This window comes from Berghia stephanieae, chromosome 10 (genome assembly GCF_034508935.2).
Source record: "Berghia stephanieae isolate SIO BIC M18660-M18661 chromosome 10, UCSD_Bste_1.3, whole genome shotgun sequence".
Taxonomy (NCBI): domain Eukaryota; kingdom Metazoa; phylum Mollusca; class Gastropoda; order Nudibranchia; family Aeolidiidae; genus Berghia; species Berghia stephanieae.
The window spans coordinates 23573517-23596942 of record NC_088369.1 but is presented as its reverse complement, the minus strand read 5'-3'; the positions used below and the strand labels follow the sequence as shown (position 1 = coordinate 23596942).

The 23426-nt window shown below is 34.3% G+C and overlaps 1 protein-coding gene across 2 annotated transcripts in view; it reads left to right on the top strand.

Annotated features, from left to right (window-relative positions):
- Nucleotides 1-23426, top strand: part of LOC144980845 (disks large homolog 1-like) — a 70582-nt gene that overhangs the window by 27892 nt on the left and 19264 nt on the right. For both annotated transcript variants that reach the window (XM_078928707.1, XM_078928708.1), the window contains exons 8-13: nucleotides 5234-5390; nucleotides 5993-6095; nucleotides 19116-19218; nucleotides 20320-20496; nucleotides 21955-22027; nucleotides 23022-23145. In XM_078928707.1, coding sequence (XP_078784833.1) covers nucleotides 5234-5390; nucleotides 5993-6095; nucleotides 19116-19218; nucleotides 20320-20496; nucleotides 21955-22027; nucleotides 23022-23145 — 737 coding nt within the window. The remainder of the gene's footprint in view (nucleotides 1-5233; nucleotides 5391-5992; nucleotides 6096-19115; nucleotides 19219-20319; nucleotides 20497-21954; nucleotides 22028-23021; nucleotides 23146-23426) is intronic.

Genomic DNA, 23426 nt, shown 5'->3' with positions numbered 1-23426 from the left:
AACACACAAAACTATGTATAACCTTTTATAGTCTGGTTCATACAGTTTAGTGAGAAGTACTCATAAACGTGGATGGCAAAAGACAATAACAAAGACCAGAATCACGCCATCTTCGTTCTATCTATATCTGCGAGACAATCTTATCTTCATTTCTGGAGTTGGATATTCGTCATATTCATTCATCTAATAAGGGAAAAGAATGGGCTCATGGATGTCCCCTATGGTAGCCCTCCCTGATCTTAATGGAATTTCAGTCCATTTTTCCCCCATTTGCACGTACTTTTTTTTAGTCAATAGTAAAAGGACCTCGGTATTATTATCTGACGTCCCTTCTTCTTTACTACTACTACTACTACTACTACTACTACTACTACTAGGTACTACTACTACTATACTACTATCTACTACACTACTACTACTACTACTACTACTACTACTACTACTACTACTACTACTACTACTACTACTACTACTACTACTACTACTATACTACTACTACTACTACTACTACTACTACTACTACTACTACTACTACTACTACTACTACTACTACTACTACTACTCTACTACTACTACTCAACTACTACTACTACTACTACTACTCTACTACACTACTACTACTACTATACTACTACTACTACTACTACTACTACTCTACTACTACTACTACTACTACTACTATACTACTACTACATACTACTACCTACTACTACTACTACTACTACTACTACTACTACTACTACTACTACTACTACTACTACTACTACTACTACTACTATCACTACTACTACTATACTACTACTACTATACTACTACTACTACTACTACTACTACACTACTACTACTACTACTACTACTACTATACTACTACTCTACTACTACTACTACTACTACTACTACTACTACTACTACTACTACTACTACTACTACTACTACTACTACTACTACTACTACTACTACCCACTACTACACTACTACTACTACTACTACTACTACTACTACACTACTACTACTACTACTACTACTTACTACTACTACTACTACTACTACTACTACTACTACTACTACTACTACTACTACACTTACTACTATCTCTCTTCTTCTCCTTCTCTCCCCCTCTCCCTACTCCTCCTCCTATATATTATTATATATATTATTATTATATATTATTATTTATTATTATTATTATATTATTATTATTATTATTATTATTTATTATTATTATATTATTATATATATAATAATATAATAATAATAATAATAATAATAATAATAATAATAATAATAATAATAATAATAATAATAATAATAATAATATATAATAATAATAATGTATACTTTATTCATCCAAAAAAATGTGCAAATGTACAAAAATGTAAAAATATACAACCAAGAACCAATAGCAACACCTTGTACTTATATTAATTTGATCAATTGAGATAGGCCATACCTCTGGCCTTTAGTCCGAACTTGTGAGAGTATATTTAAAAGATAGTATTTAATTTAAATCACAGTTGGGCGTTAACAATTCGAACACCATGTGGTAAAAATGAATTAAGGTGACGTGTTGTCTTTGTTATTATAGATATAAGGCGACGGCTCCTCATAAATCATCATCATCATCTTTCATCAGCATTATTATTAATAATTTTATTATTGTTGTTGTTGTTGTCACCGCTTCTGTTATTATTGGTTAAAGCGACACACACAAACACACACACATACACACACACACACACATATATATATATAATATATATATATATATATATATATACTATGAGAGGGAGGGAGAGAGAGAGAGGGAGAGAGAGAGAGAGAGAGAGAGAGAGAGAGAGAGAGAGAGAGAGAGAGAGAGAGAGAGAGAGACCAACTGTCCGACCCTAAAAAATCTCCACCATGGAGAAACTTTTTAAAAAACCTTTTAGATTATCTTGGGCATGTATGTGCTGCCTACTCCTATTAACTTGAAAGCAAAGTACCAGATATTTTTGGACAATTCATTTGGAACATTTCTCCCATCTCTCCAAATCAATGGGATATCTGTAATATTAATTTCGTGATATAGACATTGTTTACCATCTTTCCTGGCACTGCAGTCAAGACCGATGTATATATATATATATATATATATATATATATATATATATATATATAATCGTTGTGTGTGTGTGTGTGTGTGTTATATATATATATTATATATACATCGGTGTGTGTGTGTGTGTGTGTGTTTTATATATATATATATATATATATATATATTAATATATTTATCTGTATACCTTCAAGAAGCATATTGATAATTATCTCATTATCATCACCATTGCCACCACCTCCGCCGCAATCATAATAACAACAAATATGAGCATTTCTGTTGCGCTTAATGCTGAAGTCTCAACACTATAATCATCAACATCACTTTCATCACCATCATCATTATCATCATAATAATCTTTTTTACCACTAAGTCGGATTCCGTATCGATTTTGTGATGCGAGAAGCCGGTTGTAACACTGGCAGTGACTGGATAATAAATGCAGCAGTTCCGCCTCGCTGAACCAATGGGATGCCACGACACAATCTGTTATTGAATGCGAGATTCAAGATGGATTCCATATGATGGGTGTCTGTGATAATATTCGTCTTGAACTATTATTGTGATTCGAAGTTTATATTCTTCATTGTGATTTACAATTGAAATGGATGTTTAGATTTCTGTAGTCTTATAACTAGAGATTTTTAAAATGTTGAAAACGGAACGGAGAACAGAGCCTTACTTTTATGATCCCAAAGTTAGAAGGTGAGGATTGCAGTCATAATTTTTGCTCGATAAAAAAGCTTTGGAGAGAAGGGACACTTGTCTCCTCTCTTCACGCACGCCGATAGAAGTCGTTCAGTTCAGAACAAGCCCTCTTGTATTTTGTTTTCTTAATATTCTTGTAACACCGTTTACGTTAGTAAAGTTAAATTGCAATGGGACTTGTTGACGAAGCGTATTGGGAGTCTCAAGAGGGTTGGACTGGACCGGTGTTTTGTGTTGAGACAAGAGAGAGAGAAAGAGAGAGAGAGAGAGAGAGAGAGAGAGAGAGAGAGAGAGAGAGAGAGGGGGGGGGTTATGCCTTTAAATCGAGTTCGTATTTTGAAGTTTGTCTCTCAAAAGTGTTCCTTGTAAAAAGTAGAAATGTTATAATCGATTTTCTCAGGCGACTATGATTATGATGATGATGACTGTACTGTATCATACAGTGTATGTCTGCTGAGTGAGTCGGTTTTAGTTTTATTTTCACTTTTCACTTTCTTTTTTTTTTTAATTCCGTCTTCTTTTTACAGAACGTTGCAAGGGATAAATCTCCCATCCATCCTCCCCCCACCTCTTTCTCTTTTTTTTTTTTAAATCTCTCTCTCTCTCTCTCTCTCTCTCTCTCTCTCTTGGTTCCTTTCTAGTTTCTAGTAAATTGTCATATTCGTCCCCACTCCTATCTCAAAAAGTGTCTAAAAAGAATAAATAATTAAAAACCAAACAAATAGAAATATTCACAGAGCGACCAAATGGTCAGATAGAGGAGAAAAAAAACAAACAATAATTTAAAAAAAAAATAAAAACAACTTTTAAGAAATTCATGCTCAGAAACGAAACAAAAGGCCAAACAAAAAGGAGAAAACAATAGACTCGCACAAAAAAAAAAAAAAGAGGTGGGGAAGGATGGATGGGACATTTTCATTGATCCCTTGCAACGTTCTGTAAAAAGAAGACAGAATTTTTTAAAAATTTAAACAAAAAGTGGTGGAGCCAGAATTCGAACCCACAACGTCGATTCTAGTAAAACTTCCAAGGTAGACGACTAAACCATTCGGCCATGACACCCACTTCGAAGTCGACGCATATTGTTTATATATGTAGTAACAACTGATTTAATGTTGGTTAATTTTATGTTTTTATAGATATTTTATTAACTTTCCTTATTTCTATGTGCATTCGGAAACATTCCATATTTGGAATGTGGATAATTGTTTAAAAGAGCGGAGTTTCAAATATGTGTCTGGGGATAACAAAATTTCGTTATCCCCAGACAGGTGTCTGGGGATAACGAATTCTCATTATCCCCAGACAGGTGTCTGGGGATAATCACAGCGTTTTGATTTTGATTGCGAAACAAATCCACGACTTAGATAGAATCACTCAAATAGAATCACTCAAAAGGCTTTCCATTATTCTTAAATTTAGATTGAATTAAAATGACTAAAAAAGAAAAGTGAACTTGGCCCCATGGTTGGCTTCCACTGTGAATAACTTTTCAAACCCTAGAATGATGCTAAGAGTAAGAGTCAAGAGACTATGGCCGTTTCCAGCACTGATATTCATGATCTGTCAGTTGTGTACTTTTGTCATCACCGTCACACATGATCCATTCATATTTGTCCTTTTTTTTCCCACTGGTATTTTTAGAGAGGAATTTTCGCCTTTTTGTTTTATTAATATTACTTGAACTTCTAATTTTACTTTTTTACTTTAAAGATGTTACATTGAAAATACACAGACGGCTAGGTTGTTGGTTAGGCAAGGATTTGGATTGAATACAACACTAACTTTCTTCCAAACACTACAAAAGGTTTTCAAGTACTTACTTCAAAGACTTCCTTAGATTTATTTGTAGTTGTAATGTGGTTTTTAATATTCTTATCACTATACCATTGTTGTGCTGCTATGTGAGTGGTCTTTTAGGATGAGCATGACGCTTGACACAACAGGTCCCTGATTTCCGTGACTTGAGTCGAGTTATAGGCAGTGCAAAGTTAAATCCTGGGAATTGGCTCTTTACCCACATTTTACGACAGTTTTTGGGTGTAAAATGAGAATTTGGTCGGTAACTCTAGGAACAATGTTGTCACTGAGGGGAAAAAATTGTAATAATGCAGTCAAGGGTGTAATCAATAATATCTCTTGTTAAATGTTGCTCTTGGGACCTTGTAAAATGCTTTGAGCATATTTGTAGATATTATTAATATTACGCTGTCTGAAAGCTGAAGCTCTGGATTATTCCCTAAAATTTGTTTTACAAGGTAAATTATTTGGTAGTGTTTTGGCATATGCCATATGTATTATTTTTGAGTAATATAAAACAGACAAGAGTCAAAGGATCAATTTGATTCAATTGTAATCACTGATTTGATGATTTGAGCTTGGTCTTCTTTGTAAATAATTTGTGTCTTCTTTTTTTTTTTCTTCCCGCAGGGACCCCAGGAAGTTGGTTTTGAAGAAAGGCTCAACTGGGTTAGGTTTTAATATTGTAGGTGGAGAGGATGGGGAAGGCATTTTTGTGTCTTTCATTTTGGCAGGGGGACCGGCTGACCTCTCGGGCGAATTGCGCCGAGGGGATCAAATTATTTCTGTGAGTATTCTTCATTATTATTCCTTTTACTTTTACCCTGTTTCTTTGTTTATTTATTTATTTACTTTATTATTATTATTATTATTATTATTATTATTATTATTATTATTATTATTATTATTATTATTATTATTATTATTATTATTTTCATTATTATTGTTATTATTGGTGTTGTTTTTATTTTTATTATCATTATCTTTTAACTCTACGCTCTTTCTTAATTTATAGAATGTAAAAATAGGAAAGACAAAAAATATACTGATTTTAATCCTATTGCATAGAATACTAATCCACTGTAAAGTACTTTTCTCCCAGATATAATAGACCCAGCTGCCAAATCATGGCTGTGTGGACCTAGAGGTTTAAAAGAAAAGAAAAAAAAAGAATTAGTCAATATTTGGAACTGATTCCGTTCCCATTGTTCATGTCAGGCTATTGTCATACCAGTTGTTATTGGAACCTCTTGCCATTGTAGCTAATGAATCGGAAAATCTGCAGACTTATGTCCTCTCAACAAAATTATAATTAATTAAATTTATACTCTGTTTGAAATTAACTAAAATATTATCTCTTCATTTATTTTCATTCATTTTCATTCACAGGTAAATGGAACAAATCTCCGAAGTGCTACTCATGAAGAGGCTGCTCAGGCTCTGAAACGGGCCGGAGAAACAGTGGAGATTGTGGCCCAGTATAGGCCAGAAGGTATGAGAAGGCTATTGGCCAAGAAATGAGTTGTCTTTTTATTTAAGTAATCGTTGTTGTACTCTTATGTTTTCCTTCACTTTTTTTTAGTTATCCCCCTTCTTTTTGTTTTTGTTTATGTCGTTGCATCCCATTTTCTCCTGTTTCTCTTATTCTCATTGTTTTGGTCATTGGTGAGATTTGGATGAAAAGAAAAATTAGAAATGAACATGTTGTTTTATACATTGAGACAAGAGATAATAAAGCCCAAATTTACCGATATTTCCAATATTGTGTTCAGCCAGTTGGCTCATAGCCTCCCCCATGCCCCCACTAATATAAAGTCTCATACTAAGATCGGGAAAACATTGGAACAATTGCCAAATGTCCTGAAGCTACGCTTTATGTTTGAACTATTGTTAGATTTTCTGGTCAGCCAATTACCTTTATCACAACCTTAAGGATTAGAGAGAAAGTCTGAAGAAGAAAAAAAAAAGAAAACCCTAATTTTTAAAAATCGACCACTAATTTGGAAGTAATTTTGTAATGTTCGACATGTAAAGACAAATCTTGAAGAACTCTGGACGTAATTAATATTTATCAGATTAATCCAGAAAGCAAAATTATGGCAGATGTCGATGGCTTTTTTGGTTGCAAACCATTCAATTCTTGGGGAAGGGAAACCCAGCTATACAAGAGATTAAAATGAGCTGCCAATAATATGACGGTCCAATGTGGACAAGACCAAGCATTTTTATTGGATGGTTTCACCCTCTAAATTTAGACACGATGGGTCATTTGAGTTAAAAGAGTGATTTTAGCATTCTTGGAGTCGACTGGATTGTCACTGAAACCTTCGATTTATGATGTAGTGGGAGTAAGTTTTTCAAGGCGTCAGCAGATTTTCGATTAAGTTGGTAACTTTTACGACGTCGCGGATTTGTCTTGTTTTTATTAAAATTGTCCCAAGTTCAGAGTAATTGTCTTCAAATTTGGATCTCCCCCCCTCCCTCTCTCTCTTTTAGATTGACTTTTTTTCACCAGAATTTTAGTGGGGCATTTTTTTCTTTTTAGAAATCAGACGTGAAAGTAAAAGAAGTGGATATATTTTGTATATTTATCGCTCGTGTCAGGTATGCATTTTTGAAGAGAGAAAAAAATGTTCTTATCTGATGGAAATAGGGACATGAACTCTTATCTGATGGAAATAAGGACATGATTGCTGTCAGATGTATGGCCCAGAGTCCATTCAACTGGGTGCTGGGTGGGACTTGCTCTCCCTAGACTAAGCTGGCTGGACCATCCATTTCCTTTAGGCCCTTTTTGTTTTCGGATTTTTTTGGTTTTGTATGTTTTTTTTGTTTTTTGTTTGTTTGTTATTGTTTTTTGTTTTTTTTTGGGACCATCAATACTTTCAGCTACCATGCCGTCATAATGATTCTGTAAAGCAGTATTGATCCATTTGTTTGTGATTTTCAATTGACTTTGATTTCAATGCCAAATCTGAATGAGTCTCGCTCACATCAACCCTACATGTTTTATTTTGTTTTATTTTTTCTGCTGTTGATGCATGAAGACGGAAGCATAATTTTGACAATTTTTTTTTTCTGTTTATATTCCAATCTGAGTACAGATTCTTAATATGTCACAGCCATTCCATAATCATTAATTGTACAGATTTCTTTTTTTTTTTCAATTTTGTGGTTTTGTTAAAAATCATTCTTTAAATTGGGTTTTTATTTTTTTTTTATCTATTGTATTTGATTGTTATGCATTATCAATCCAGCATATTATTTTTTTTGGTATTTTTTCTTTAATATGCAAATCACTGTTGCAGCTAGTTATACAATTTAAGCATTAAATGCAAACGATGGTGCCAAGGTTACCTTTGACAATATTTCACCCTAAACACCTACCATGGCTGCCACGTTCAAAAACTTTTTCCGCCTTTGTACACAAATATTCAAAATTGAGTTGACTCCGAGTAACTCGCTCTTGTACTTCTTCAACTACAACAAATTATTTTTGTATTTGATGATAGATAGGAGAGATCTCCACAGATTGTCTTATGATAAAAAAAATAAATGAGGATGTTCCATAAATTCTCACATTTTACAAACTGTCATTTATGTGGCGAGTTCAACATGTTTAGCTAAAAGCTTCAACGCTTTACCAAGTTTCAGTCTCAATATTCATGATGGAAACCTTGATTTGTACATTAAAGATAGAAATAGCTTGTCACATAGAAATTGCTGTATGTTTCAGGCTTCTGTCGCAATGGTGTTGGTACTTATTTCATGATGATTCCAAGTAGACTAACTTGTTGGCATGGATATTTTTTTCCGGGTTTATTGCAGGAAGAAGAAGTAAAAATGAGTGAGACTTCTTTGAAAAGAAAACTTCATAGATTTATTGATATCATTGTTGATATTTTTTTTTTTCTTTCTTTCTGAATAATTTGAAGATGTGTGGGGATGTTCTAATATTGCTTAAGGCATGGAAGGTCCTATGTCTAAACACACTTGATGCAAGTGATTACAAGTTGATTTCCATCGTCTATTGTATGTTATACAAAATATTGGGGGGGGGGGGGGATAATCTTATTGAGATGATGAGAATCTAGGAGTCTCTGTGGAAGACATATATTTTTATATTGGCATTAATATTCTCGTCAAACAAAATAAAAATTGCATTTGGCATTTGCATGTTAAGTCGTGTTTCCCATGTCTTCATTCTTGTATGATTTTTAAGGATGTTGCCAAATTGCCAAATTGTATATGAAGTCATCATTTGATGATATTTATTTTGGGGGGGGGGGGTGGCATCAGCAAGTTTTCAGTTTCTTTTTTTTTTTTTAATTTATTTTCATCATGAAATTTATTTTCCAAGTTGGTCATTTCTCCACCATCAGCAAAATAGTATTAACAAATTTACAATTCAAACTCGGACTATCAGACCAAAATAATTTTTGGGGCCAAATTTATTTTGAGACAATTCTTTTTTCATTCTTTTTTTTTATTTTTCCCAAAACAACATTCCAGTGCCTTTTTTATGGCCTTTTGTTTTCTGAAATAATATGTTTTGGTTGTGTTTCTTTTGTTTATATGTATGATTAGAAGTCTATTTATTTTGATAGTATATCATATATTATAGTTTACAGAGATTTGATAACATTCCATTATTTTTTATTTAAAGATATGAAATGATAATACCCGTTTTATGTACTAGTGAGTTTTATGCTCATGCTGTCCTTTGAAAATTTCCTTTTCCTTTGGCAAGAAATTTAATGCTCAATACTTCTTTTGTCTTTTACAATTGATAATAAAAACAGTTGTGGACTGTCATCTGTCCACGTCGAGAGAAAAGCTCAAACTAGCTTGATTATGACTTCAAACATTTCACTTACAAGAGATAATGAGGCATCCTACTTTATTTGTCCTTAAAGATATTTTCTTTCTTTGCTGATCCTCAACTGCTGGGCATATGGTGTTGGGTTTTTTGGGGGTTTTTTTTCATAATCCAATTGTATTTAATGATAGAATAATACTAATACACTGCAAGGCTTCCTCTCAAGATAAAGTGTATGATCAGTGTCTCTTGTGACAGATAGCGATATGTTTTATTGATTTTTGATGAAATTTGCTGTGACACAAGGTGTACGGAGGTCCAGCAATACGTGTTTTGTCACTCCTTAGGAGTCCCAAATCTTTTGATCGGTTCCTAAACCATACTTTTTCAGATTATATGCTTTAAAGTTAAGAATTGGATTTAGGCTATATTTTTTAAAGAATAGATGAAATATGACATATCACAATGTGTTTTATATGTAATGATTTTTTAAAAATATAATCAAATTGATTTCGTTCGTGAGTTTGATTTTTTTATTTTTTTTTTAAATAAATGGTTTTGTTAATATTTGCCTACTTGAACTTTTTATATCACTGTGTGATAAATTAAAAATGGATTAATCAAAAATCCATTATTTTCTGTAATCCATAGTGATTTTTTATTTATTATTTGACAATTTATCATCTTTATCCATTCTCCTCCCATACTACTCAGATGCAGCTAGCTATATTGTCATTGTTATGTATTGCAAGTGTTGACATGCTTTCAACTCTACAAAAAAGTGGCAAAATAAAAAAAGAAAAGACAAGAAAGGAAAATATTCAACATTGAATTTTCAATAATTTCTCCAAACATAATTATAATTTTCTTCTTAGAAATAATGAACCAGAAATTTATAATTGCCAAATCAATATTACTGAATTTCTATTAACATAAGTGCTTTGGTTCATATTTATATCTAACATAGCTTCCAATCAACACGTCGTTTTGAACAATTTGGCAGCAGACTTGTTTATGGGATTTTAAAAGAAAATGTTAATGGCATCATAACTTTTAAGTTAAATGATTTTATACTAGATTCAATCTGGTATAGACGAGGGGATTGGGGAATGACCTCACTGAGAAACTCAAAACTCATCTTTCATTTTGAATGTCATGTAATATTGTTTTGGCGCTTGTTTAAACAAAGTGACACAAGCATTGAAATGCCATTGTTATTTGTAATCAAAAGCATAACGGCCATTTTTGCAGATTCAATTGGTTTACCAAATGTTTTTGAAACCAATTTATGCAACATTCAGATTTCGGCCTCTAAAGTCAGTATTTTGAAACATAAATTTCTGAGGAAAATTTATGAAAATGTTATTTTAATTAGTTGTTTGTGGAAGCAGAACATCACGTATCAATTCTGAAGCATTTGAAAGTGATAATTAATATAAACAAGGTGAAAATCATGCATTTTTGGGCATTACAGATTTTTTTTTTTTGATTTCCCCCAAAAACATACAGATTTTCTTTGGTGTCTTGCCAGTGGCAGTTTTGTAGTTTGTGTATATCAGACTTGTTGAGAAAACAACTAAAAGCAATTTAGTTTTAACACACTATCAAGCACTCTCAAATTGTGCCAAGCTTATTTGCATAATGTAGTGAGAATATATATTGTTTGTTGTCTTTGTTTTTAAATGATATTCAATTTTGATACATTGGTAAGCATTTTTACCCTTTTTCTGCTGGTTGCTTTATTGTTCTTGCAAAATTTATCAATACTTACATATCTATTGCTATTGTTAAGAATAAAATGATAATAAAATAACAAACTTGATTTCATATTTATCCTGAAAGTAGTTCTAATAGATACATATATATATTCTATCCATTACCTGTAAAATAACCCTTTGAATATTTATGTGTTAATATATTTTAAAAAAATTTAATTTCTTCTCCTAACGCTAGCCATGATTAAATATTGAGAATCTTCTGCTTTGCCCTTTTTTTTAATGTAAATCTTTATTACTACTTCCTCACTTAATTTTTTCATGTAAATTAGTTCCCTTCAAGGAAAACTTTTTCTAAACTTTCTTCAATATCAAGCTCTAAATCGTTTTAAGAATTTGTTTTTGATTAAATGATTTGTCATAATTTCTCCATTATCCCCGAAGTGTCTGCCAAGCATGAATATTACAGCAAAAATATATCCACTCATTTTATCAATATCACCCTTTTCTCCCTTCATTTCACTTGTCCATTTTTTATCCTTCACATTGTAACCAAATATTTGCCATCAAGTTCCACTGTGCTGCAATGCGTGGCATGACTATTTGAAGGAATAAAGTGAAGTGATTACCAACAATATACTTTTGTTTGATGAGTTTTTTCTTGTCTCTTATATGTATTATTTTGCATAATTTCCTAGTTTTTCTTGATTCCAACCAAATTGAAGTTCACGACAAATAGAAATGTTCAATTGAAAAATCGAATGGTCTCTAAATCCGTTAAAGAATATTTCTTTGGTTTAGGGTGATCAAACACACACTTTGGTTCTTATCCTTATCCTATAAACTTCTTTGTTTCTTTATTTCTTTGCTTTATTCAGAAGAAAACAACAATTGTATTTACCTTGAAATGATGTTAGTTTAAAAAGAAAAAGACGAAGAAAAATAGAGATTTTGTTGCAGTAACCACAATGTAGTCTTTATTTTTGGAGAGGACAAGAGGTCATAAGGAAATATAGGAAGTGGAAATAGGTTTTGAAATATCTATTTTTATTAGATTATAATAACCCGAAGAGGAAAAATACCGTCAGTCATTTAATTCTTTGATAACATTTGGTCATTAGTGATGAAGGAGAAATTGGTTTTATTGATATGCAGAACACTGAAGCAACCAGTGATATTGTGTGTACATATTGTAGGTGTTAGTCAATCGTTATTGTATTGTTTTTTTGGGCTGATTGCTTTGCATGCATGCTCTTCATTTGGTTTTTATCACAATTGTATGTGTATGTTGTTGAAATGTTAAGAATCCCAACCATTCTTTTTGTTATTTGGGTATCTTGTTTCCAAATACGGAATTCATTTTCTGATTTGTGAATGATTGCCGCACTTTTTAATTGTATTTTCCATATTCAACCATATTATGTCAACTATATGATCTTGTCAGATTCATCTATACTGTTCAATGTTTTGTTGACTTTGTTGGGTTCACTGATAGTCTCAATTGCAATGACCTTCCTTGTTCCTCCAAAAATTTTGGTTTTATGATGGTACTGCCAACAAGTAACGCAAGAAAGAAACATGAGTTTTATTAAATTCTTCTTTGCATTTTTGCAAGGAAGTTGTTATTATGTCTCTACTTGCAAAAAATTATATTGGTTCCCCGAGCAGTGATATCGCATATGTTTTTAAAGAAAATAGAGACCATTAATGTATTCTTATCTTTTAATTGTCTTTTTATAACTTTTTATTGAGCCTGTCACAATCTGCTTGAAAACAAACTCATTCTTCTTTTCTCATTTCCAAGAGTGCATTCTTTGGTCTCAATTTGGAGAAATAAATGTGTCTGAAAGATGTATGTTGTCACAGTCAGCACCGTGAAGTAATCTAATTTTAAAGATGTACATGTTTTAAGAAGGTTTTGATTTATTTAATGAGCCCTGTGAGAACAATGGTCCCAATTATGAACTAAAGCTGTACCAAGAACAAAACATTCAATGGCACTGATGTGACTCAAAACTGTCATTAGCACTCATGAACACAGCCCATTCTAAATATGGAAAGTCATAAATCAGTTTAGAAAAGATCAAAGTCTACATGCTTGGATCCTACATTAACTAGTATTTCTGCTTTGTAAATGATGATGTGTATTATAATGTTGAAATGGTTTCAATTGCCATGCACATATTCTTTGGGTAGAGAGTCTTAAATATAGAATTACATGTCTAGTCTGAGAAGAAGGCAAAAGCTTACATTGCTTGAATACAGATCTATGATGCTGCTTATTATGGCCAGTTTTAAAGCTCACAATAATAAGATTTGGAAGAGTCTTTAAGTGTTATAGTTTGGAGACAACTGTAAGTTATAGAGACACAGTCTGTGCTTTCATTTAGTCTGTGATTGATTGCATTGCTGTACTCTGGACAAACATGGAGTTAACGTTTTGGCCAGAACACTCGTCTTTCAAATATTAATCAGGTAAAATGACCCTCATCTTGGCAAAACCTCTCAAACCTGAGTCCCAGGTTTTACAGTTTGCTTTTGAGGGTAATTTTAATCAATCGATAATGAAGGACAGGTTTTCTGACCATAAGTGTAAATCCATGTTTTTCCAGAGTACGACAGTATCGATGTGTACATCATGATGAAGCTTTACTGTACTAGCTTCACTCAATACAGTAATGATTAATCAGATCTCACAGATAAGCGCTTGTATGCAATTCAATTTAATGCACTGAAGGTCATGAAGCATTCATTTTAATAAGAAGAAAAAAATGTTTGTCTCCTCTTATTACATTAGTCATCCCATAAAATGGAGATGAAGGGTGTGTTGTGTGGGCAAATGGAGATGAAGGGTGTGTTGTGTGGGCAAATGGAGATGAAGGGTGTGTTGTGTGGGCAAATGGTGCATGATACAGCAGTATTCATCATTTGTACGTTGGACTGGACAACAAAGCAATATAACCTGAGATTCAGGTCTCCCTGCTTTCAGCCTCTCTCTATCATTTAGCTGTTTATGGTGTTGACTGGCTGTTCAATGCGCTTCATAATGCTGGATTTATTCTCCTAGCGGGCCATATCAATCCAACCCACCCTGAATTTGGACGTGCAGCATGCGTTGTGCTTTCACATCGCTGGTTTGGAGAGGGGATTTTTGTACGTGATGATTGCAGACAATTTCCCTAGTGCACTTCAAAGAGGCTTTCTCTTCATACCATAGTTGGCAAACTTTTATTGCTTCCAGCATCAGTGACGTTTCTGCCATTCTTTGAAAAAAAACAACTAAATTTTAAAATGTTGGCCAAAAGACTTGTTCTTCAAATATTGGTCGATTAAATTGAGCCTCATATTGTCAAAAACTATCAACTGGGACTTAAGTTTTTTTAGAGTTTGTGACAAGTTGAGGGTCATTTTAATTAATCGATATTTAAAGGACGAGTTTTCTGGCCAAAATATTTGTTGTTGTTTTTCAAAATATGACAGATCTGGTGTTCAAAAGACTGTACACCATGTTATTAAAACTGTCATCACTTGTTACATGAGTAGAAGATCAAGTAGATTGCATCAGTTTAAGGTTTAATTGAGTCGCAATCTGCTAACAAAGCAAATTGTGTGTTGAAGGTGATTAATGCAAGCATGCTTCCTGAAGCTCTGAATCCAAATGAAAGCGAAGATAAAGATACGGAAGCTTCTTCTTCTTCTTCTTCTTCTTCTTCTTCTTCTTCTTCTTCTTCTTCTTCTTCTTCTTCTTCTTCTTCTTCTTCTTCTTCTTCTTCTTCTTCTTCTTCTTCTTTCTTTCAGCCAAAACTTCATCAATTTGAAGACTGGCATGGCTGTTGAGAACGGAGAAGAGAGCTCTCGCTGCTGGTTGCTTGCATATTATTGTGGAGGGGAAATAAATGCAGATAAATGTGCATTAATTCCAGAAAATGAAAACTGAAAAGAGAAATTTGAATTTCGAGTGTTTTTAAAAAATGTATATATAAAGTAATCACCATGGCTTGACTGTTTCTTGAATTCTTGTCAGTACAGTAAGATTTGATATCCCATGTTTTATGATTGGCCCATCGTATTCCCTTTTCTGTCAGTAAAAAAAAAAAAGAAAGTTGTCACAAATACAACAAAAACTTTCTTGTTGGCTAGAGGTTTCTTTTGTAACAGTATTTCAAATCTACTCCAATGTTGGCTAGAGGTTCACTTTTGTAACAGTATTTCAAATCTACTCCAATGTTGGCTAGAGGTTCACTTTTGTAACAGTATTTCAAATCTACTCCAATGTTGGCTAGAGATTCACTTTTGTAACAGTATTTCAAATCTACTCCAATTTTGGCTAGAGGTTCACTTTTGTAACAGTATTTCAAATCTACTCCAATGTTGGCTAGAGGTTCACTTTTGCAACAGTATTTCAAATCTACTCCAATGTCCCTCTGGAGAACATAGACTGAGCATATCCTAATGATTAAAGGTTTGCTTCTGAGCACCAACCTAGGCTGAGGGTAATACAAAGTTGGTTCTGCAATGAAAATTTGACCGACTCAAAAAAAGAGAAAATACCTCAGTATGTCATCATCATCAAGTGAGTGGTTGGTGGACTGTTGGCCCTCCTTAGGCCAGTAGATTGTTCACAAGTCCATGGCCTCGCTGTCTCCTCCCTGCCCCTATTTATTTATTTGTATTTTAATAATAATGGTATAGATTTATAGTGCACCAAATATCCCTTCATTTGGAGGGGTCTGGGCGCATAAAAAGATTCAGCCCAAACACAGTACATGGACAATTCTGATTATACACATAATTAAATGAAAGCCTGTCTGAATAAAACTGTTTTCAGTTGCATCTTGAAACCCTGTAGTGAAGATGATGAATGTATCTCATGTCTCTTCCATGTGGCTATTCGTCCCTGATCTGGAATGGAACCATTTGTTTTCACCAGTGCCCTGCCTAGAGTCTTTTTGCCAAGAAGGAAATTTTTGGTGACAACGGCATTATCTCTTGTAAATCATCTCTCCATATATTTTGTCATTGTTGGGCATTGCAGAAATCCGATGATGGTTCAACAGACTAGCTTCAGGGAAATGATGATCTATGTTTGGTCTTTGTTGAACCTTGGTAGCTTGATCCATATCCATTAACTTTTCCATCACCTCCCTGTTTATGGTTGCTTAATATAAACGTGTCACAGGCAAGACATGACTCCTGAAAGCAAGCAACAAAGGAACATCAAGTCAGTTGTAACATATTTGGGAGCAGCTTGGTACAACAGTATCTACACAACTAATTGCAGATTGAAACAACTGCATGGAGTCCCATGGTGGGCAGGTCACTTGCTGTGTCATCTATCTGTGTCCCCTATTTCTGTTTTCTGAATTGCCTTCTGTCTTTGTTTTGGAATGGGATCACTTGGTTTTGTCCTGATCATTGCCAGAGTCCTTGGCTGAGAGGGAAACAGTCAAATATGTATTATTATTTTTGGGAGATGATACTTTTTTTCCTTGTAAATCATTTCTCGTTTCTGTATTATAACGTTTTTTGTTTTGATTATAATAATGGTTTGTAAATGTTTGAGTGTATTTCTCTTGGTGGGGTCCTGTGCTTATGTCTGGATGAAACTTTTAGGTGATCTCGAACTAATTACGCTGATAGTATGCTCTTGGAATCTATATCTGTTCCCTATTTAAAACATTCCCCTTTGTAATACTTTTACTTGCGTGTTTTTAATTGTAAATATAGAATTTCTTGTCTATCCCACTTTGTTCCTTTTTACTGATGCTGAAATGACCTAAAAGTGTGGAAAATGCTGTAAAACCCTTTAAAACATTCAATAATAAAAACTGCATTGGGTCAATGAGGCTGAACATTTTTAGCAGCCCGCTGATCATAGTTTTTGGTGAGATTTTGGATAAGAATTATTGATTCAAATTTTTAGAAACCGTTTGAGGATGGTTGTGGTCCCCAGGATGTGCATCATGTAAAGATAAAAGCATGTTTATATTTGGAAGGCATTTTATCAGTTGTTACACGGAATCCAATGACAGTTCATTGAAATATTTCAAGGCATGAGCTCCTTAATGGACAGTGTTGTATTTTAACTGTGTCACTGAATAGTTTGATAAATCATGTTTTTACCAAGTAATGATAAAACCCATCCAGGGGTCTTTCATTCATATGAAATGTAATCACATTGCTATAGACCATGCTATTGAACTCATGAGGTTTTTTTTAAAAACGAGTTCTTAGTGAGCTGTCAAGACTTGGAGAAAATATCTTTTCATATCTCCTGAATAAATGAGTAACTGTGGAATCCGTAAAAAGTCAAATTCTGCTTTAAGTCAACACCTCTAATTAGTCCCAAATTTTCTGTTCTTTATCTAAGTGTGAGTGTGTTCCATTGATCATGGATAAAGTCAACCGTGCTTACAGTCAACCAATTTCTCCTGGTTCGGCAGTGTTGGCTTTATCAGGATTCTATTGTAAATGATTGGACCACAACACAATCAATGAGATTAATTCGGTCTTCTAGTGATGTCACGACTGTCCGGATATTTCCACATCTACATCAAGATTTCTACTGCATTGTGTCTAAGAATGCGGCTATGTGGTCTTCTGGTAGGATACTCGCTTTCTGATTGGAACATCCTGGGTTCAACCCTCACTCTGCGCATAGTTGAGTCTTTGGAGAAGGCTCTTTACTCACATTCTCTCATTGTACTCAGGTGTATAATGATTACCTGGTCGCTAACAGCGTTGTCTTTGTCCGGAAAAAAATTGTAATATCGCCTAACAGGCGTCATGTCCCGTCCTAAATATTTATTGTTGCTGTTGGCCAGGGACCCCTTGTAAAGCGCTTTGAGCATGTTTAGTGGATATTGCGCTATATAAAAGCTCAATATATTAATGAGGTAAGAGATATCGAAAAGAGGTAATCACCGTGACATTCCACATGGGTGTTTCCCCTGAAGGGGAAGTCAACTTTTGCTCTCTCTCTCTCTCTCTCTCTCTCTCTCTCTCTCTCTCTCTCTCTCTCTCTCTCTCTCTCTCTCTCTCCCTCCCTCTCTCTCTTCTGTATTCCCTTTCCTTGTGGATCTCTCTCCTCAGTCTGATCTGAGACCACTTAGTCTTGCACTAACCATGACTGGATCTTTAGCTGAAAGGGAAACAGTCGACTATGTTATTGTTTATGTATTTATGATTTTGGTTGTGTTGGGGTTTTTATTTTATGAGATGATATTCTTTTCCTTGTAAATCATCTCATCGTCCTTTATTGTTGTAATAAGTAGTTAACAATATGATTTTTGTTCTTTTTCCCTGGTACAGATCCTTTGCTTGTGGTCTCAGACCAGATTGGGATGAAGTAGTCACCATTTCCTTTTTTATTTTTGGTGTGGGGCAGAGTGCTGCTTGCATTTGCAGATCAAAAACCTTTTTTAACCACTCCATTCGCTCACGCTGAATGAGCGAAAGCTGTCTGAGGGGCAGGTTAACTTAAAAAATCATTCTTTAAAAAAAAGTTAGTGGAACGTTGCTGCTTGAAGCTCGACAAACTGTGAAACATTGGAAAATTGAATGTAAGCTTCAATTTAATATACGAAAACAGATAAAATGGACATTTCAGGTTTCCCCTTTATCTCATTCGTCTGTAATATTTCATTCATCCTGTTTTGTTGATAAAGGGGAAACCTGAAACGTCCATTTTATCTGTTTCCGTATATTAAATTGAAGCTTACATTCAATTTCACATTGTTTCACGTTAAAAAGGTAGTGAATACCAGGCCATTGGAACAAGATAAGATGCGACCAGAATCACCGAAAGACCTCCCAAAAGCATCATCATCATTCACCACCTTGCTGTTTCTGCTGTTGGAATCTTATTTTGTTAAGTGGAATGGGTAACTCAAATAAGATGTTGCTTGAACTTGAATGGGTACTGGTATAGGATCAATTGCAAATGTCCTTAATTTAGTTTCTTTTTTCTCTCATACAGAATACAATCTGTTCGAAGCAAAGATTCAAGATTTACGGGAACAAATGATGAACACGAGTACGGGCAGTTTACGGACCACACAGAAAAAAACACTTTTTGTCAGGTGAGAATGTCCATATATGTGATTAGTGATAGCTGAGATTATATTTTAAGATTTTCTCATCTTTTTAAAATAGTCAACTATTATTGACAAATTTATTCTTTTTCTTTATTATTCTTACATAATTTACTCATTTTAGATTTATACATTCTTTATATAACTGGGTAGAGTCTTTTGACCTTCCATGGTGGGCAGGAGGTCACTTGTAGTGTCTTCTATCCTCCAATATCTATTTTCTTAGTTGCGTTCTGTCTTTGTCTTGGCATGGGAGTCTTTTGACCACCCATGGTGAGCAGGTCACTTGTAGTGTCTTCTATCCTCCAATATCTATTATCTTAGTTGCTTTCTGTCTTTGTCTTGGCATGGGAAAACTTTGCCCTTTCAGGTGTCCTTGGCTGACAGGGAAAGAACAAACTTCTCTATAATTTTTTTTTTTAAATCGAAATTTACTTTTACTACTATTATCTTGATGTTGTTTGGTTTTTTTTATTAAAATGAAGGGGGGGGGGGGGTACATACTGTGTCTTCTATCCCCTTATATCTGTTTTCCAACTTGCTTTCTGTCTTTGTCTTGGCATGAGATTACTTGGTTTTGTCCTGGCCCTGGCCGGAGTCCAAGATTTGAGGGAAACAGTCAAATGCATAGTTATTGTTTTGGGAGATGATATTTTTTTCCTTGTAAATCATCCCTCTGTAATGTATTATTGTTATTTTAATGTATAATATAGGCATTTGAGTGAATTCCTCTTTGTTGGATTTTGTGCTTGTGTCTGGATGAGACATCGGTGATCTCAAACTAGGTGCATTGGTGGTGTGCTCTTGGAATCTACATCTGATCCCTATTTGTTCCCAGTTCCCCTATGTCTTACTTTTTCTTGGGTGCGTTAATTGTAATTCTAGAACTTTTACTGTCCCATTTTCTTCCTTTTTACTGGCACTGATATAACCTAAATGTGTTGCAAGCGCTGTAAAACCCTTAAAAACAACAAACAAACAAGATGAAGGGGGGTGAGTTTGTTATGTTTTTTTTTTTTTTGTTTTTTTTTTCTCTTTTTAAATGTTACTGTATCGGTTTATGCTTTTACCATAGCTTTTTTCTTCCAGGGCATTATTTGACTATGACCCCACGAAAGACTCTGGCCTCCCCAGCAAGGGCCTAGCCTTTCATTATGGAGACATCTTACACGTAACCAATGCCAGTGACGATGAGTGGTGGCAGGCCAAGCGATTGACACCCGAGGGGGATGAAGAGGGGATGGGGATTGTACCAAGTAAACAAAGGTCAAATAAGCACTGAGATTTACTCTACCTTTTCCATCACAGCCTATATTTTTTTATTTAAAAAACAAAACTGATGCTAGTTCTGTGGCTAAGATGACTTACTTTGACTTATGCCTCTTGACTTAGGTTCCTGGCAAAGCATAGGGCCTCAACAACACTCTTCCATCTTTTTCTGTCCTTGGCACAGACCTTTGCCTCACTCCAGATAAGATTGGACGACTGTGGCTAATATGGTTTTGTTTATTGTTGAAAATTGGGAAATTCGGGAATTTGTAATGGGTTTGTTTTTTTTAAATGTAGAGACCGTGCAAAAATTGTTTAATGGTCGTAAGTTTTTGTCACTAACTGGTGGAATAATAAATTGCTATGGTCCACCAAAGTTGTCTGGGAATTGTGAAAAGCTCAATTATTATTACAGTACTCGCTGGATTCTAGCTTGCTCTCAGGAGAAGCCAAAAAAGCGTGTTAGAACCTGAGAGTGCCAAAAAATGGATGCTCGTGTGAGGTCATCAATACATTGTGTCCTGGGTGGGGTCCCTGACCTTCTTTCATAGCTGCCAGGGAGATACTTACTGTGTCTTCTATACCCTATAGTGGCAAGGGAGATACTTACTGTGTCTTCTATACCCTATAGTGGCAAGGGAGATACTTACTGTGTCTTCTATACCCTATAGTGGCCAAGGAGATACTTATTGTGTCTTCTATACCCTATAGTGGCCAGGGAGATACTTACTGTGTCTTCTATACCCCATAGTGGCCAGGGAGATACTTACTGTGTCTTCTATACCCTATAGCGGCCAGGGAGATACTTACTGTCTTCTATACCCTATAGTGGCCAGGGAGATACTTACTGTGTCTTCTATACCCTATAGTGGCCAGGGAGATACTTACTGTGTCTTCTATACCCTATAGCTGTTTGACAACTTGTTTTTACTTGGTTTTGTCCTGGCCCTGGCTGAGAGGGAAACAGTCAAATATATAGTTAGTTTTGGGAGGTGATATTTTTTCCTTGTAAAGCATCATCTCTCTGTCATGTACAGTATTATTATTTCTTTTATATATATTATGATTTGTAAACATTTGAGTGTGTTCCTGTCTGTGGGGACCTTTGGGCTTGTGTGCTTATAAGAATCTTGAAGACAAAAAACAACAAACACATACATTCTGTCACCCAGCACCAATCACTATTGCATAGTGTGCTGGAATTCGATGTGCTAAAATCTGGCCTATCTGTCTGATCTGTATAGTGGTCACAAAGAATGTGTTAATCCATTATTTTGCCATAAAAAATATTGAACATACAAAGATGAAGAGGACATGCAAGTATGGTGTGTGCATCATATGATACCTTTTCAGTTTTTTACCTATCTCCCCAAGATTTCATTTCATATGTTATAATATTTCCAACATGAAATGATTCATTCGAATTGAGAATCATAATATTTTTTTACATTACAGAGTTGAGAGAAAAGAAAGAGCTCGGTTAAAAAACGTCAAATTTACAGGAAAGAACAGTTCCAATCAAGATAAGGTAAGTCTGAATTATGAACTGTGATTGTCATTAATTTTTTAAAAGATTTCACCCAAGGTAATTGGATAATTTAGTTTTCTTTATTCATTTATTATGTGAAAATTAATTTGTTGATAGACTGAAGCAGGTACAATTGGGGGAAAATGGGGCTAAATAAATATTTTGGTTGTAGATGAAGGATAATGAAAATGCAAGTGTTGAATATAGAAGTTGGGATAAATAGCAATAATAAAATTAAATGGAAGGTTTAATTTACAAAGACAGATGATGTGGACATTTCGAGTTTCCCCTTTGTCAACAAAACTTGATGAATGAAACACTAAAGACAAATGTGAGATGAGAGGACGGTGTTTTTAAGGCAACTATTTTCCTTAAAAACACTATCTTCTCATCTCTCATTCATATTTAATATGGCGTTCATTGTGTTTTGTTGACAAGGGGGAAACCTGAAACACCAACATTTTCTGTCTTCGTTGATTAAATGGGAGCTTCTGTTCCATTTTATTATTGACATTTATTTCTTTGAGCTTCGAGCAGCAACAATTGCATTATGGGATTTAGAGTGTATTCCGATTAATCATTATCACAGTTTAAAAATAAATATTTATTTTAATGGAGCTTTTATATTGCGCAATATCCACTTAAGGTGATCAAAGCGCTTTACAAGGTGTCCCTAATCAACAGCACCATGCAACATGTAGAACGGGACATGACACCTGTTAGGCGATATTACAATTTTTTTCTGGACAGAGACAACGCTCTTAACGACCAGATACTCAGTTTACACTTGAGTATGGTGAGAGAATGTGAGTAAAGCACCTTTTCCTAGGACTCAACTATGCGCTGCACGAGGCTCGAACCCAGGACCTTCCTATCTGAAAGCGAGTGTCATACCACAAAACCACATAGCCACCCAATGTAATTGACGGTGGGGTGTGAAGTGTAGCATATATTTTGCATTTGTGTTTTGAGTTTTTCTGTTCAATATCTCCAGCAAACCTCAGCATCCTCAACAGCTTCACAAGACAGAAAAAAGAAAAATTTCTCCTTCTCTAGACGTTTCCCTTTTATGAAGAGCAAAGATCAAAGTGGCAGTGAGGATGTCAGTGCGGATGAACGTAAGTGTGTGTACGGTATATGTGTTATGGGTAGAGTTGGAAATACTACAGGGGATGTACTTGTCAGTAGCATAGTTATGAAAAAGGCATGGTGCAAATGATATATATATATAGAGAGAGAGTAGTTGGATTGTCACAAATTACTGTGAAACATATTTGATTTAAAAGAATTATTACTTTTTTGTGAAATGAATCAAGCAGATAAATCCCTTTTTTAAATACTATTCAAAGAATTTTGACATTTTCACACTTGATATGAATATTTAATTAGATTTTAGGAA